This window comes from Oryza sativa, chromosome 10, assembly GCF_034140825.1.
Source record: "Oryza sativa Japonica Group chromosome 10, ASM3414082v1".
NCBI classification, from domain to species: Eukaryota; Viridiplantae; Streptophyta; class Magnoliopsida; order Poales; family Poaceae; genus Oryza; species Oryza sativa.
In genome coordinates, this window is record NC_089044.1 from 18,696,816 (window position 1) to 18,712,288 (window position 15,473).

At 40.3% G+C, this 15,473-nt stretch overlaps 1 protein-coding gene and 1 long non-coding RNA gene across 5 annotated transcripts; both read left to right on the forward strand.

Moving 5' to 3' along the window:
- The first annotated feature begins 2,880 nt into the window (after positions 1 to 2,880).
- Positions 2,881 to 10,764, forward strand: LOC4348917 (protein ENHANCED DISEASE RESISTANCE 2-like). 4 transcript variants are annotated; one of them, XM_066304901.1, is made up of 22 exons: positions 2,881 to 3,301; positions 4,437 to 4,511; positions 4,604 to 4,657; positions 4,759 to 4,824; positions 4,907 to 4,965; positions 5,667 to 5,701; positions 6,051 to 6,140; positions 6,208 to 6,254; positions 6,341 to 6,441; positions 6,608 to 6,708; positions 6,776 to 6,847; positions 6,924 to 6,995; positions 7,093 to 7,239; positions 7,343 to 7,659; positions 7,939 to 8,005; positions 8,089 to 8,264; positions 8,910 to 9,011; positions 9,088 to 9,138; positions 9,228 to 9,371; positions 9,461 to 9,556; positions 9,881 to 9,982; positions 10,264 to 10,764. In XM_066304901.1, exons 1-22 carry the CDS (start codon positions 3,035 to 3,037, stop codon positions 10,357 to 10,359), a joined length of 2,337 nt encoding a protein of 778 aa, XP_066160998.1. In that variant the 5' UTR covers positions 2,881 to 3,034; the 3' UTR covers positions 10,360 to 10,764. The 4 variants fall into 4 exon arrangements, with proteins under 4 accessions (XP_066160998.1, XP_066160999.1, XP_015614729.1 ...); XM_066304902.1 differs by having other exon boundaries at positions 7,942 to 8,005; XM_015759243.3 differs by having other exon boundaries at positions 6,608 to 6,703; positions 6,783 to 6,847.
- Positions 10,765 to 11,099: 335 nt separating this feature from the next.
- LOC136353716 (uncharacterized) lies at positions 11,100 to 15,177 on the forward strand. The gene is made up of 4 exons (XR_010737088.1): positions 11,100 to 11,228; positions 13,103 to 13,170; positions 14,303 to 14,390; positions 14,807 to 15,177. It is a non-coding gene; the product is annotated as an uncharacterized lncRNA (long non-coding RNA).
- Positions 15,178 to 15,473: the final 296 nt, after the last annotated feature.

Here is a 15,473-nt window from a genome sequence, read left to right on the forward strand (position 1 = left end):
AGCTGACGAGGATGGCTCGTGAGCGTGAGTTGGTGACGGGCTCAAGTGGTGCTGACGGGGGGCGAGCGTCGGAAAGCTGGACAACGGATGAAAAATCCATCGAAGCCTTACATATTATTTTAAGTAGATATATAAGCAAAAAATCATGTACTCACACACTGACATCGTATCGGAATAGGATGACGTATCAAAATTTTGGCTAGAATTTTTTTAATATTTATAATAGTAGAGATAGATAGTATGTGATGTATATATGCGGTATAAGGTTGTCTATAACCAGATATGACTCAACCTATTAATACGAATCTAAACAGGGGACATGCATGAGATATGACATATTCATAGTATTAAGGTTGAGTCACATCCGGTCGTAAGTTTTTATATTCTAAGACAAAGAGAGTATTATCTAACAAATGTCAATCTTCTCTCTCATCTTTCTCTCCCCTTCATCGCATACTCCCTTCGCCCTTAAAAAACGAATCTAGTATTAGACGTGACACATCATAGTAAGACGAATCTGGACGGAGGCATGTCCAAATTCATTTGTACTGGGATGTGTTATATTCAGTATTTGGTTGGTTTTTTATGAGACGGAGGGAGTATGTATTCCTATAAGCGGGCATCACACCATTGTTAGTACCTATAACTCAGGAGCACCTCTGTGTCTAGTTTATATGAAGAAATTACGTGAGAGAGACGTTTTTATCGCACATATATCCCGTTCGTGCAAATAATAATTCCACGCGAAAACATTCCAATTCCTCAGTCATCCATGCGACCCGCTGTTAGTTTTCGGTACGTGTTGCTCAGCATATACCACTATCAACTTTGTTATAACCCTTTTTTTCCCCTAACATTTCTTGTTGCAATTGCATTTCGCAGTTTTAGTGTGTTTCCCATTTAATTACCCAGATGATGAAATTGAAATGATATGGGCAAGGGCAACAAGTGTGCCCATTACTCCAGCTAGACCCTGACGAAAAACACAGACAATTTTTTTTAAGATAATAAAAAGACAGACAATTAGAAAAAGGAAAAAAAAGAAAAATAAATTCAACAAGCAACTTGTGACCTGCAGTGCAGGGCATGTCCGATGATCACTTAATTAATTTGTTTGAAGGCATGTTCCGACGATCTAATTTGGAACTTGGCAGAGCCACAGGTGGATACGACTCTGCTTTTGCCGCAGAAATATGTGTTCTGCATGTATGGTGATATTATTGCACCATCAATTCCAAGTTTGACTGATTTCAAGTTTGTTTGATGACATTAATTACAACGAATAGAGAAATGAGCTGTACTACTAGCGATATGAAAAATGTGGAAAATCATATTTATCTGTGATTTGTGTTTGTTTTTTTTTCTTCAATAAATATCTATGAAGCCAAATTGCACCATAAAAATGGGCGAGTTTAGCTGTATGCCTGTATTATACAGCAAAGCGATTTAGATTTGGTGGCAATAAATCAGTAAGATAATTTGCCTCTAGTTTGTGCTTAATAATGAGTTCACACTTCAAATGCTCAGTTGTCTTACAGTCTTTCCATTAGTACCGTTTGCCTCAACTTGTTAATGGCAAGGTTTATTCGATCATGGAATCATGGATACGAAACCACACGAACAAAAGAAGGTTTCACATTTTCAAAATTATATATTAGGCATTTTCACGCTTTGTCCCATTAAATAAGTGGACACAGTCTCTCTGAAAATTAAGCTGGTCGACCAACCAAGCTGGCCATGTTCACTGTAACTGATTTTTTTCCATCTCCCTCAAAACGGAATGTTAAAAGAAGACTGAAGTTGAGGAAACACAAACACAATTCATATACCACCTCATATGTCCCAAATTGCTCGAAAATTCTTCGCAATACATTCATGTCGTGAGAGACAAGTAAAATCATTTGTCATTTTGACCATCCCTGCTATATGGCTCTCACACACCATACCTCGCTTTCATATCATTTCTTTCCCCCACAAAACATAAGACAAACTTATAATGGACGCATCACTTGCCCGCCTATCATTAGTCGTCGCCCTCTCTCTTTCCCTCTAAAAGCAACAAAAAGGATGAGATGTAAGGCAAGAGAGTGGCTAAGCCCGCGTGACGATAACCACATACCAACCTCTCATGTTTTCGAGCGTGTGCTAGAGAGACTCAGGTGGTGTTTAGATCCAGGGACTTAACTTTAGTCCCTGTCTTTAGACACTAATTTAGAGTATTAAATATAGACTACTTACAAAACTAATTACATAAATAAAAGCTAATTCACGAGACAAATTTTTTAAGCCTAATTAATCTATAATTAGAGAATGTTTACTGTAGCATCACATAGGCTAATCATGGATTAATTAGGCTCATTAGATTCGTCTCGCAAATTAGTCCAAGATTATGGATGGGTTTTATTAATAGTCTACGTTTAATATTTATAATTAATTTTCAAACATCCAATGTGATAGGGACTTAAAAGTTTTAGTCCCATCTAAACAGGGCCTCACTCGCAAAGTCGCAAGGCACCACTCCGCATAGATGTGTATCTGTGTGCGTCTTCTATTTATAATGAGAAAAAAATAAGGAACAAATAACCTCCCGTCCTAGCGACCTTCCTCACTTTTCTCTCTCTCCAGTCTATATATCTACTGTCAGCGAAGGGGAGAGAGAGATTGGGGGGGGGGAGAAGAAAACAACAAATCACAACCACCAGCCAGCAGAAGTAACAGCTCATCCATCACAGCCAAAAAAATACAAAAAAACTAAAAAAAAAGGAAAAAAACATCCCGGGCCCACCCGCCTCCGCTCAGGTGGGCCCCACCCCGCCAGGCCAGCATCACCACCAGACCTCCCTCCTACTACTACTACTCTCTCTCTCTCTCTCTCGCGTCGCCTGCGTCCAATTCAATTCAACTGCGGCGGCGACGGCGAGCGCCCCACGCAAGCAAAATTTCCCCAGAAAAAAAGCAGAGCGCGGCGGCGACGACGACGACGACTACGCGAGGCGACGCGAGAGCGGAGGAGACCTGAGCGCGCGGGAGCGGGATGATGGGAGGGGTGGCGGCAGAGGTGGTGGTGGAGGACGCTGCCGCGGCGGCGGCAGCTGTGCCCGCGGCGGCGGTGGCGGGGACGGGAGCGGGAGGGGGGGAGGAGGGGAGGATGCGGATGGAGGGGTGGCTGTACCTGATCCGATCCAACCGCCTCGGCCTGCAGTACTCGCGGAAGAGGTACTTCGTGCTCGAGGACGCCGCGCTCCGCTGCTTCAAGGCCCCGCCGCCGCCCTCCTCCTCCTCCTCCTCCTCCAAGCGCGAGGTGACTCTCTCTCTCTCTCTCTCTCGTACTCTGTTCTTAATCCGTGCATTTTTGGTGCCCCCGTGAGATCCTACTGGTGTTCGTCCCCCGTTCCGCGAAATTTTAGTTTCGGTTTTTAATTTCGATAGCGATTTCATCCCCCCCGGTGTGTGCTGGTAGGAGGTAGTAGTAGATTAGATACGCTCCGGATGCTGGTCGTTGTCTCTCCCGAGGGGGAGTTATTGTTTCCGTTTTTTAACGGCCGGGTTGGTTGAGATGAATCATGAATGCTTCATGCTCGCGCGCGGCGCGGCCAGTAATTGCAATCGCGTGGTTGATTCGTCACGACGCAGCGCTAGTTGCTTCTGCGAATTCAGAGTAAGTGACAGGATGGTTAGAGTGGTACGACGATTCCGCCTTAGCTGCCTCGAAATGTTGCCGCGTTAGGTTTGCTTAATATCCCTTTCACGGAAAAAAAGAAGAATGGTTGCTGGGACAGTGAGGATCACCTAAGCAGTATGGAGGAATGGAAGTGGAGCCAACCGTAGCATTGAACCAAAAGCAAGAGATGGTTATAGTAATGGCATGGTGTGAGAATATGGCATATGTGATAGCGTGCAGTTGGGTGAAGTGAACTCTAGAGTGGCTTCCATTTCTGTCTAATGGGAGCTTATGAAGCTGTCATATTTCAGTAACATGGTGTACAATTCAAGTGTGTTAAGCTCTGCTTTCTCAGCTCCACTCGTTATGCCATTGCTGCATTGCTTTGGGGTTCTTACCATGGATTCCAAGGAAAACCAGCAAGTCATTTTGATGTGACTGCATCATGCTTACAGAAGGAAAAAAGGAGGGCATCTTTTCTACTTCTTCTTCTTTTTGGGCTGTGGGGTGTTAAGTGTGCAAACTTGTATATATATGGGGAGGGCGTAATGATCATACATAAGTTGTACCAAGCCTCTTTTTTTTTTTGATACGGTACCAAGCCTTTGTTTGCAACATGAAAACCTCTACGAATTGATCCAATACCTTTAATTAGTGGAACAAGCCTTTTTAGAAAAGAAACAGTGCAAAGTTTGGCTGCTCCACTCCTATCAATTCCGTGTTCTTATGAAACATGGTACCATGCTTTTTGCTAACATTTCCCTTTTGGGTACAGGATCCTGTTAGAAGTGCAATAATTGATTCTTGTATACGTGTCACAGACAATGGGAGAGAAAGTGTTCATAGAAGTGTAAGCCCATATTTTTATTACTGTTTTTACCATCTTTACCAAAAAGTTACACAGACAACATTTGATTATCTTCCTCACCATTTTATTGACAGGTTTTTTACATATTCACACTCTACAATGCCTCTAATCATTATGATCAACTTAAGGTAACCACTAGTGTTGACTCACCTAATCTGACCTTGGAGCTATTTTTTTTTTTTGTACTTAGTGAAAATAAGATTAGTTCTCATCAACCAATGCTTTTCAGTTGGGTGCTCGAAGTTCAGAGGAAGCCGCTAGGTGGATCAGGTGTTTGATGGAGTCTGCCTTAAAGGTTGGAGTTTTTCTTATTTATTTTATTTCACACAATCATTATGTTCAAAAAAGCACTAACGTGATATCTGTCATGTGAGCAGTCCCCAAGAAAAGATGAGCATATTGTTGCTTGTTCACATAGAAGATGGCAAGCTTTTAGGTAAGCTGCTATGCAGATCAATCTTTATTTTGTCAATTACTCAGCAATGGACTGGAGATTAATGCACTGTTTATTTATTGAGAAATGCTCATACAGTTAGACTCCCCCTTTTCTTTTCTTTCCTTTTTCAGTTTATAAAGTTTTTCCTCTTTTTGTATCTTTTGTCACTGAAAACAATATGCAAATTGTGAAGGCTACTGTCAAATGTTTGGCACACATTTGATAAAGTTTCCAAATTATCTACCATTGTGCTAGCCCTCTTTTTTGAAAGGCATAACCTCTTGTTAGTGCTGGAAACAATCAGTAGTTATGGCTGTATGAAATGCCATGAGATCATTTAGTTTAGATTGAATAATTGAACTAAATAATTCTACTGTTTTTAAATGGGATGCAGCACATGCTCGTGCTTTCAAGTGCTCTAGATTTGCTTCAATAAATGGAGATATATAAGAGATCAATGATGCCTATATGTAATTTTATAGATCACCTTTTCTTTTTTTGTAAACATATAATTAATCATATGATTGATGCTTTGTTCTGAGTTTGACTGCTAGCATCTACAGTCCTATGCTACATCCTCTGTTGTACATATTTGGATAGAAGTTTCATTTTCTTCATCACTTGGATTGACGTTTAATTATAATAAGAAAGTACCCAACTGTCCTTGTTCTATTGGCTAATCGGAGACTATATCTTTGCAGGCTAAGCCGCCGCAGTAACCGCATGCACTCAATAGGTAACTATCGTCTTATAATGTACTCCCTCTCTAAAATAAACAAAATTCTAGAAATGTTATAATCAAGTTTTTCTAATAATGGCTATTAATAATGTATATAAATTTTTCAGCTTGATCATTTTAAATGGTATCTTTAGATTCTTTTCATGAAAAATCATTTTCACATAAAATAATCAACACATGAATATTGAAAGTGAGAGTAAAAGTTTCTTCTTGGAGGCTGTAAAATGGCAAAATTGAGTAAATATTCTTAAATTAAGGGAGCAAGACGAAATTATAGTACTACTTTTAGTGATTCAATTAACTATCTTTATTTCTTATTTTACCGTTCTGTGCAAAACTCTACCAGATTGGACTGTATTTTCTTCTGTCCATAACGATCCTATGGCATCTGATGTTATTGCGCCTTCTCCATGGACAATATTTGGCTGCAAAAATGGTAAGCATAAAAAAAATCTCCTTTCTTTACATCACTGGATTTTGCGCTGAATCCGACTTGCATTTAGGATTGCGTTTGTTTACTGAGGCAAAGGATGGTGGTTCAGAGGGGAAGGTAATTCTTGTTCTCAGAAATAATGTGTTGTGTGGACTGTGGATGGATTATGAAATTCACCATGATTTTGCTTTTTTTTTTCTCAGTATTGGGATGATCATCCAGCTATAATGGCTGTTGGTGTTGTTGATGCGAATTCTGAGGCTGTATTCCAGACTGTAATGTCCCTTGGTCAATCAAGATCAGAGTAAGATATATCATCCCTCTTTGCCGTATATCATTTGCTCTGCACCATTGCAAAAATATGCATTGCTATCACAAAAGTACATGCCATTTCAATTAATGCGTTATAGGCATAACTATCATTGTCTTTTCATCTTCTTTCAACCCGTTAACCTGCCAGATTTTTGTAGGTGGGACTTCTGTTTGCAGGAAGGGAGGGTGGTGGAGCATATAGATGGTCATACAGATATAATCCACAAGAAATTAAGAGACGGCTGGTTACCATGGTCTGGTGCTGGATTTATTCTACCTTTTCATATGCACACTTTATTGTTCATTTATAATATTATGATATTTAGTTTTCAGGGGAATGAGAAAGAGGGATCTATTACTTAGGCGATATTGGAGGAGAGAAGACGATGGGACTTATGGTACATTTGTTGACAGAAACTGATAAATAATCTGAATCCATGATTTAGACCTGACATCCCACTTGAAATTTTTCAGTTATTCTATACCACTCTGTTTTCCACTACAGATGCCGTTCTGAGAGAGGCTATGTCCGTGCATGTCTTAAAAGTAATGTATGCTTTATTTCTGCTTAGTCAATGTGATAGCTACAAACTGGTTGTTGTCTTAATTTATAATGAACCAATATGTCTTTTATGAATAATAGGTGGAGGATATGTAATATCGCCAGTCAATCAAGGAAAACAATCGGTTGTGAAGCATATGCTTGCTATAGATTGGAAATTCTGGAAGTCTTATCTGTTTACCGCATCTGCAAAACACATCACTATACGCATGCTAGGAAGAGTAGCAGGCAAGTCTTGTGATGCATCAATAAACCATTGCCTGATGTGTTTTATCAAACTTCATTCTGCAAATTTTCATATTATTCTGAGCTAACTTACCTTTATAAGCAGCCCTGCGGGAATTCTTCCGAGCAAAAAATGGAAATTGTGCTTGCATAGAGTTCTCGTCAGGTGAGTTGACAAGGGATATGCGTCTGCAACAAGGTGAAAATGAGCGGATAAAAATCGAAATGCTGTCAGCAAGTGAAAATAACAGGCTAGAAGATCCTACAGAAGGATCACTGGGTGGTTCTAATAGACACTTAAGTAGCGCTGGTTCCTTCATTCAACTGAACGATGCAGCGGATGAGTTTTTTGATGTCCCGGATGATTCAGAATATGATCAAAGAGAAGCCATGTGGCCTTCCGATGAGAGCACACATTCTGTGGTGAGTTAGACAGGCTTGCATTTTGTTTTTAAATGTAGAAGTCTGTCAACCTATTAACGTCGTGTGTAACTTTGTCTGAACATACCTTTTCTTTTCTGCATCACGGTCTCAGCAAGCCAAAAATGTGCATGTTCTTGACAAGGTGTAATGTTTTAGTTAGAAGTAAGAAACAATAATTTGGTTACAAAGAACATCGATGTTAGCATAACGTTGAGAACTAGACCAATATATCTCTTATATCAATTCAACATCTCGTGTATCTAATATATGGTATAATAGCAGGACCAACGACATGCTAAATTGTCCACCGCTGCTGTCTTCGTAAAAAAGTTGCATGATCTTGCAGGTGTGTTACATCTTCTATACAGTTATGGTGTTTTCTTTTTCCACTTTGTTCTAATTATTACTCTCCCATTTCCTCTATTCTAGTGCAAAAGAGAGGATATGTTGACTTACAAGGAGCTGCTGATTTCGATAATGGTCCATTTTGCTATGGATATACTCTTCCAAAAGATTCGAACTGTACAATGCCTTCTACTTGGGCAATGACAGATCCTACAACATTCTTAATCCGAGGGGAGTCATATTTGCAGGATCGTCTAAAGGTAGCTTTATAATGTTTGGATTCTTAGACCAGTTCACTAGGCTAGGGTGCAAGGCTTTTGGTCTATAGGAAATAAGGACTGGCTTTCCTTCTTTGGGGGAAATAATTATGCTTCTGTTTTAAGTACCTCGTCATAATGAAGAACTATGAGCATTATTTTCTGATAATTCTTATGTTACTGACTAATATGATAGTACTGAGTGGCAGTAGTGCAGGATTTGGAAAACAAATAAATCCTCCCAAGAATTTCCTAAATTTGGCCAATTCGGATGGCAATTTTATACTGTTATTGTTAGATCCACTGCTCGAGTCAAATGTATTAAAATAACTCAAACTGAAACTTTAGTTACAACAGACCAACTGAAAATATTACCGGATTAGAGCTCCAATTTGGCAAATTCTGTTTATTTTCTTTTGGGATTGTAAATTATTTAAGCAGACTCCAGCCATGTAGACTGGTTGATGCATATAAGGAAACTGGATTATTTCATGCTTTCCTAATAATAAAATCCACAATGGTCATGAAGTAATATTAGTAGCTAATCCATAGCATCGCAGGTTTCTTATAGTAGCTATATTAGTTGTCTCTAGTGATACATTGTCTCAAAATCTCCGTCTGGTAATTAGTTTTCTGTGATTTTTACAGATCAAGGCAAACAATACATTGATGCAAATGGTAGGTGCTGACTGGATAAAATCTGATAAGCGTGAAGATGACCTTTCTGGCCGCCCTGGAGGACTAGTACAGGTATATTTTCTTAAAGCCAGTAATTTTCCTTCAACGGCAAAAGGAACCGAGAATTTTACCAAGAGTTATATTGCAGAAATGTGCAGCACAAGGGGGCAACAAATTCTTTTTTATCGTTAACATACAGGTGGGATTTTCATTAGCTATACATAAATATTGGGGCCTCATGTGATTTACAACAACATGCCTTTTTACTTATGACCCTGATGGATATAGGTTCCTGGTTCATCCACATACAGCTTAGCCTTGTATTATATGATGGATACCCCATTGGAAAAGGTTCCTCTACTTGAAAGATTTGTAAATGGAGATGACGCATTCAGAAATTCAAGGTTCAAACTCATCCCGTACATCTCAAAGGTACCTATTCTGCACTACCAGCCTTCATTCTTGTCAAGCTTTACTTAGTAAATGCTGATGGTTTATCTTCGGTATATGTGCCGCTTCAGGGGTCTTGGATAGTAAAGCAAAGTGTGGGAAAGAAAGCCTGTTTGGTTGGTCAAGCACTAGAGATCAATTATTTCCGTGGAAGCAATTATTTGGAGGTAAACCCTCAGCATGACATGTATCTCCATTAGTTTCTCATTTCATTCCGTCATCAGAATTCAGATGCTTGGTGTGGCAATGCCATACTTACTGGCTTCAATAAGCAGTTTATCCAAAGCATTATGTCTCACTTACAAATAGCGCAGAATAACAATGGATTGAATTTTGGCTACTGTTGCCACTTACTTGCGCTTACGGTTGACTTCATTTACCACAATCTACGACTAGCGTTACAAAGATTGTCTGAAATAAATCGTGGCGTAATGAATCTGCCATTCTGTTTGGTACATCCAGCTCTGAACATCTTTACATGCATTTTTCAGCTTGGAGTTGATATAGGCTCGTCAACAGTTGCACGGGGTGTGGTGAGCCTTGTGCTTGGCTACTTGAACAACCTGGTGATTGAAATGGCCTTCCTGGTACAGGTAATTGTGGCATATCTAATCAAGTAATTACACAACGAGCTTGATGTTTCTTTTACTTCTCAAGATTCAGAACAGTGCTGTTTCTTTTTTCCTTTAATGAGATAAAAGATTCAGAATGGATCAGTAAATAGTGCTATGAGATGAGAGTTTCAGAATTGCTCTTTTCCTTCTTTTTTTTTTGAGATGAGAGATCAGTAAATAACACAGCTGAACAACCTCATGAAAGAACTCCTTGATTCCTTCCTACTATCATGAAACAAAACCCTGTTTGTGTCGTGCAGGGCAACACGCAAGAAGAGCTCCCGGAGTTCCTCCTGGGCACCTGCCGACTGAACTACCTCGACGCGTCCAAGGCAGTGTCCATAGACGAGTGCTGAAGGCGTCATCAGCCACCATTGACCCCGCCAACATTCTTTCTGAGGCCAATTACAGTAGTACAGCGAACCAAGGAAAAAAAGAGGCTCAAGTCATTCGTTTCCCCTGCCGGCCCCGGTCCAAAGATACTCCTTGTATTGCTCCACACAAAAGCCGAAGAATTCTGGCTCATTCTGCCTGCCTGCCAGCACTGTACATTCTCCTCTTGCCGACAGGTATTGCGATGTAATGATGATAGCAATCTACGCCCATTCTTTGGCATGCCATCATCGAGAAAAAGAGAAAGGGAAGTGTATCCTAACGGTGACCCCCGTGGCGTTCATTCTGACCTGGGACTCGTCTCAGCTTACTGTGAGTAGTGAGATTGCATCATTAGATCCAACTCCAAAGCAACCCATTACCGGACACTTGACTACTCCTGTTCCATAATATTTCTCCTGAGTTCGAGTGAGTGGTGGCAGCCATGATTATACCAGAGGGACTCGTCAACAACTGAAAGCGACCAAAGTCACAGGGATTGATATACTATGCTCCTACCATTGGTAAGGAAGGAACACCCAGGCAGACGCACTCACAACCCAAACCCTTTCTTTTTGCCTAGTCACTTGAGCTAGAAGGGAGGGATGGAACATGAGCAAGTGGAGCCGGCATTTCCCTTTGTTCTTGAGAAAAGACAGGACATGCAAACTATGCTTAAGGCAGGGACGGATAGAGATGATGGTGTGTGTCGCCGTCGCAAAGCGGCGAGACATCGTGTGGTCGAGATCGCTGTGCGTCGTCCGTCGTCTGCGTGCTTGGCTAGCTAACCTAAAACTAAAAGGCTTCCGTCTGCCCGTGCACCCCGTCGCCGCTGTAGCAGCCGACGTGACAGGTGAACCGATCTCTCCTGCATTTTTTGCTCACACAAATTCTGTACCACTAGTAGTAGTTTGCCGCGTCATCGCTTCGAAATGGAGAGAGATTAGTGTGGGGAGAAGTATATTTAAGTGGACACTTGCAGGGTTAGACAGAATTCCCATTTCCATTGACTCGAACGGATCCCGATGACGCCGCCATCGCCGGCGGCGGCTGCGGCGGCCGGGCTGGGCGGGGTCGGTCGCGCGATGCACGGGCCCGTGCCTGGAGGCCGGGCTCACGTGCAAAACGCAAACGCAAGCGAGGCCTTCGAAGCCAAAAGACCCTGTGAAAAAACAAACCAACCAACAAATACCAGGAAGGTGCCAAGTTGCCGTGTCTCTGGATCGGTCGCAACGTCGCCGCCGGTGAACACGATGAAACGAAGGTTTACCAAACCGTTTTAGGTCGGGACGATTATCATGAGAATATTATTGCACATGATAACCACGGTAACCGTACACGGAAACAGCCGCACGCTAACGAACGGTCGCCGGCCGTAGGATCTGCCGGGATCCTATGCGGCGGCGATGGAGTCGTCCGGCGAGCGAACGGATGAGTTGTCCGGGATGCGTCAGCGGCTGGTGGTGGACCGGTGTTTTTTTAGGGGTAGGACTGTGTAGGATTAAGGACGGATGGGACGGGTTTCGTCGCGTTCTTTTTTTGATTGAAGCGAGAAGGAAGAGGGGACCGGTTGTGGTGCGAGCCGGTGGTACAGCGAGAGGCAACAGTTTGGGTACTGTTTGGGCGTGTGGGGAGCGTCACTGCATCAGCATCTACTTGCGGCCACCCACCACACCGGAGGATTTTCTTTTATCTTTTTTTCTTTTGGAGTATTATTTCAGAAGCTTTCTTTTGATAAAGTTTGGTTTGATAAAAACAACATATTGTGTAGTACCAGTAGACAGTAGTACCTAATTTGTAGGAAGTATAAATCCGAAAGATATTTTGCAATGCATCCGCTAGAAGGACGATGTTGTCGCGTATGTTTTGGAGGGTTATAGATTGTGATGGGTTGGCGGCACTTTTTTTTTTTTTTGCTGTCACAAACTTATCAAAAGTGTTTGTTTTTCAATAAAAGCGGTATCTAAAAAATATATTGCAGAGTGCCTTTTAAAAAATTTACCGCTAAAATCTCACCTTATGGAGTTGGATGTAGTAAATTACTACGATATACAATGCACTACATGATGGGTAGCTATAATGTCTAAAAAGGTGAAATGACTACTTTCAGTTCATTATAGAAGAAGAGAGTTGACACAGTTTATGAGAGAAATTAGCCATCAAAACTTTACAATTGTATAGTTAATTAAAGGCAACCAACAAAAACCTACTGAAAAGACTAGGACAACTGTCTAATGCAACTCATCACCACACACCAATGACCTACAACTACTAAGATCTATCACATATCATTATTGTCAAGCTCATCGCAACAAGCAGTCCCGACTTCCCATGACGACATGTAGCCTGGACAATCAACATCGTTGATAAAAAGATGTTTATGGCCACTCAAATTCAGGGAAGTATCTAACAACATCTTAATAGAGGACACGACATAAAAACATTATCAATGTTTGTTGGGAACACTGGAACTAGGTTTTCATCTAAAGGATAATATGAGAAGAACCAAAATGATGCCTTTAAAGAGGGAACGGTGTCCACATGCATCGATGTCACCAGCATCACGCGTAAACTAGGCAAGACTTTTGCCGAGCTCCCACATCCTACCATCGCAACTTCCATGAGCAAGGTGGTAGCTATAATATCACTATACGCATAATATATAGGACATAGTGTTTACAATAAAATTCTCAGAACAAATTCTCACCATCTTTTTTATATATGTAGGGTTGTCATAACGCGTGAATGAGCCATGTTCCACTAAGATTAAGACCCTATTTGAGGAGCAAGAAATGGTAAGAAGCAATGGTAGTAGACTAGTAGTAGATTTATTTTTGAATTTTGTTGTTAGTGACTTTCTTAACTTGGAGAGAGAATATAAACTGTAAAGAAACTAGAGATTTTTGAAGTAGTTGTAACTACTAGAAGCATAGAAGAAGCTTTTTAAGTAAGTACAGCCTAGGGTGAGAGGCCGTGGGTCACGCAAGAATGAATAAATACCAAAAGGCAGGAGAGAGGCGTCTAAACTTAGCAGCTAAATTATGCAAATTAGTAGTAGCAGTTTATTCCTTCCATAGAGAGGCTGTGTTTAGATATAAACTTCCAACTTTTCCATCACATCAACCTGTCATACACACATAATTTTTCAGTCACATCGTACCAATTTCAACCCAAACTTCTAACTTTGGAAATAACTAAACACAACCAGATATAACTCAAGGTTAGAAAAGCACAGTCATGACAGAAACAGAAAGGGGAAAATGGAAAATGAAGCTCCTTTTCGTCAACTTCTCTGAGAAGCCCCCAAGTTAATTACTCCCTACGTACCTAAAAAAAAGATAAACCCTGGATTTCCGTGTCCAACTTTGACTGTCCGTCTTATATAAAATTTTTTTATAATTCGTATTTTCATTGTTGTTAGATGATAAAACATGATTAATATTTTAAGCGTTACTTGTCTTTTTAATTTTTTTTATAATTTTTTAAAATAAGACGGACGGTCAAACGTTGGGTATGGAAACCAGAGTTTGTCTTTTTTTTTTTCGGAGGGAGTACAGCCTTACAGGAAAGTTACACCCCACAGATTGTACGGTGATCAGTGTTCCTGTGTGCTTGCTTAGAGTAGCATAAGCAGTGTTACCACTAGTACTACTGCTGCTGCACGACGTGAAGGGCATCCACGGTATACTCCAAAAGTAGTCCATAGGCAACATAATATTTGATTTAGCCACCTAGCAACATTGTGAAACTAGTCTTTAGGAAAGAAATAACAAAAGCTACCCATAAGTATATGGTCTGCCCATAGAGAATAAAATATATTATTTATCTTTATCTCTTCTCTTCTACTATTTGCTATCCATATACATTGTAAAGATTATATATGGATCCCATCTCTATTGACTAATTTTTGTTGTTGCCTTTACACAGAGAGAGACAGAGAAAGGCCTCTCTGCTTGTGGAGGAATTTTGCAGTAATCCGATCCTGAGGCGAGATGCGGTGTCAGCAGCCATGAAAGTATTACTCCTACTGTGTTTAGATACAAAGTTTATCCAAACTTCAGTCTTTTTTCATCACATCAACTTATCAGACATAATTTTTTAGTCACATCATTGTCAATTTCAACTAAAATCTAAACTTTCCGCTGGAATAAACACAGCCTTCAGCTGAGAGCAAGTTAAATAGTATAGCCAACTACTGGCTCTAAATCATCTATAGTCAATTTAATAGTCAATTTATACAATAGTTACTTATAAACATATACTACATAATTAATATCTAGTCACACCTATCATACAAATATGCACTTTAGAGTCCGTACTATAGTTGGCTACAAATCTATAGCCCGCTGTTCTTCTTTCTTCTCTTTTATCTCTTGAAATGTGTCTATAGCTTGCTTATAAGCTGCTATTGTACCTGCTCTGAAATGACAGTTTCCAGAGGTGATGTTCCCTAGGTTGGTTCAGAGATTACGCTACCCTATGCCATCGTCATCCACGCAGATGCAGCAGTACAGTGTGGGAGTATACAGGTATTGTGCAGACCGAAGGAGCTGCTGCTTTGGAGGAGGATTAATTGGTCCAAGCTTGAGAGGATTAATTGGCCCATTGGAGGACTCGAAGCTGTTCCAGTCAAAATTACAAATCCCCAGATCCACGTCTTAAGGCATTGTTAGAAATTTTGTCTCGTTTTTTTTTTCAATTTATGGTGTATTCTGACATCTGACCACGAGAGACATCGGTTGCTGCTGAGAGTTTCAGCTCTTCAGGCCGAGTTTAGTCCAAATTTTTTCTTTAAACTTCCATTTTTTTATCACATTAAAACTTTTCTACACATAAACTTTCAACTTTTCCGTTACATCGTTTCAATTTCAACCAAACTTTTAATTTTGACGTAAGGTTGAAATTTAAATTTTAGTACTTAAATTAATTTTAATATTTTTTACTCATAGTTTATTGTTTAACATTAGTTTTTAACTCGTTTAGAACATTTGTATAAAAGTTTGTATCTACAAATTATTATATTTTTTGTCGCTAATAAGCGTAAAGGTTTACATTCAGTTCTAGTTAAAACGATCAGCCTGCAGTTTGTGTTTTCGGT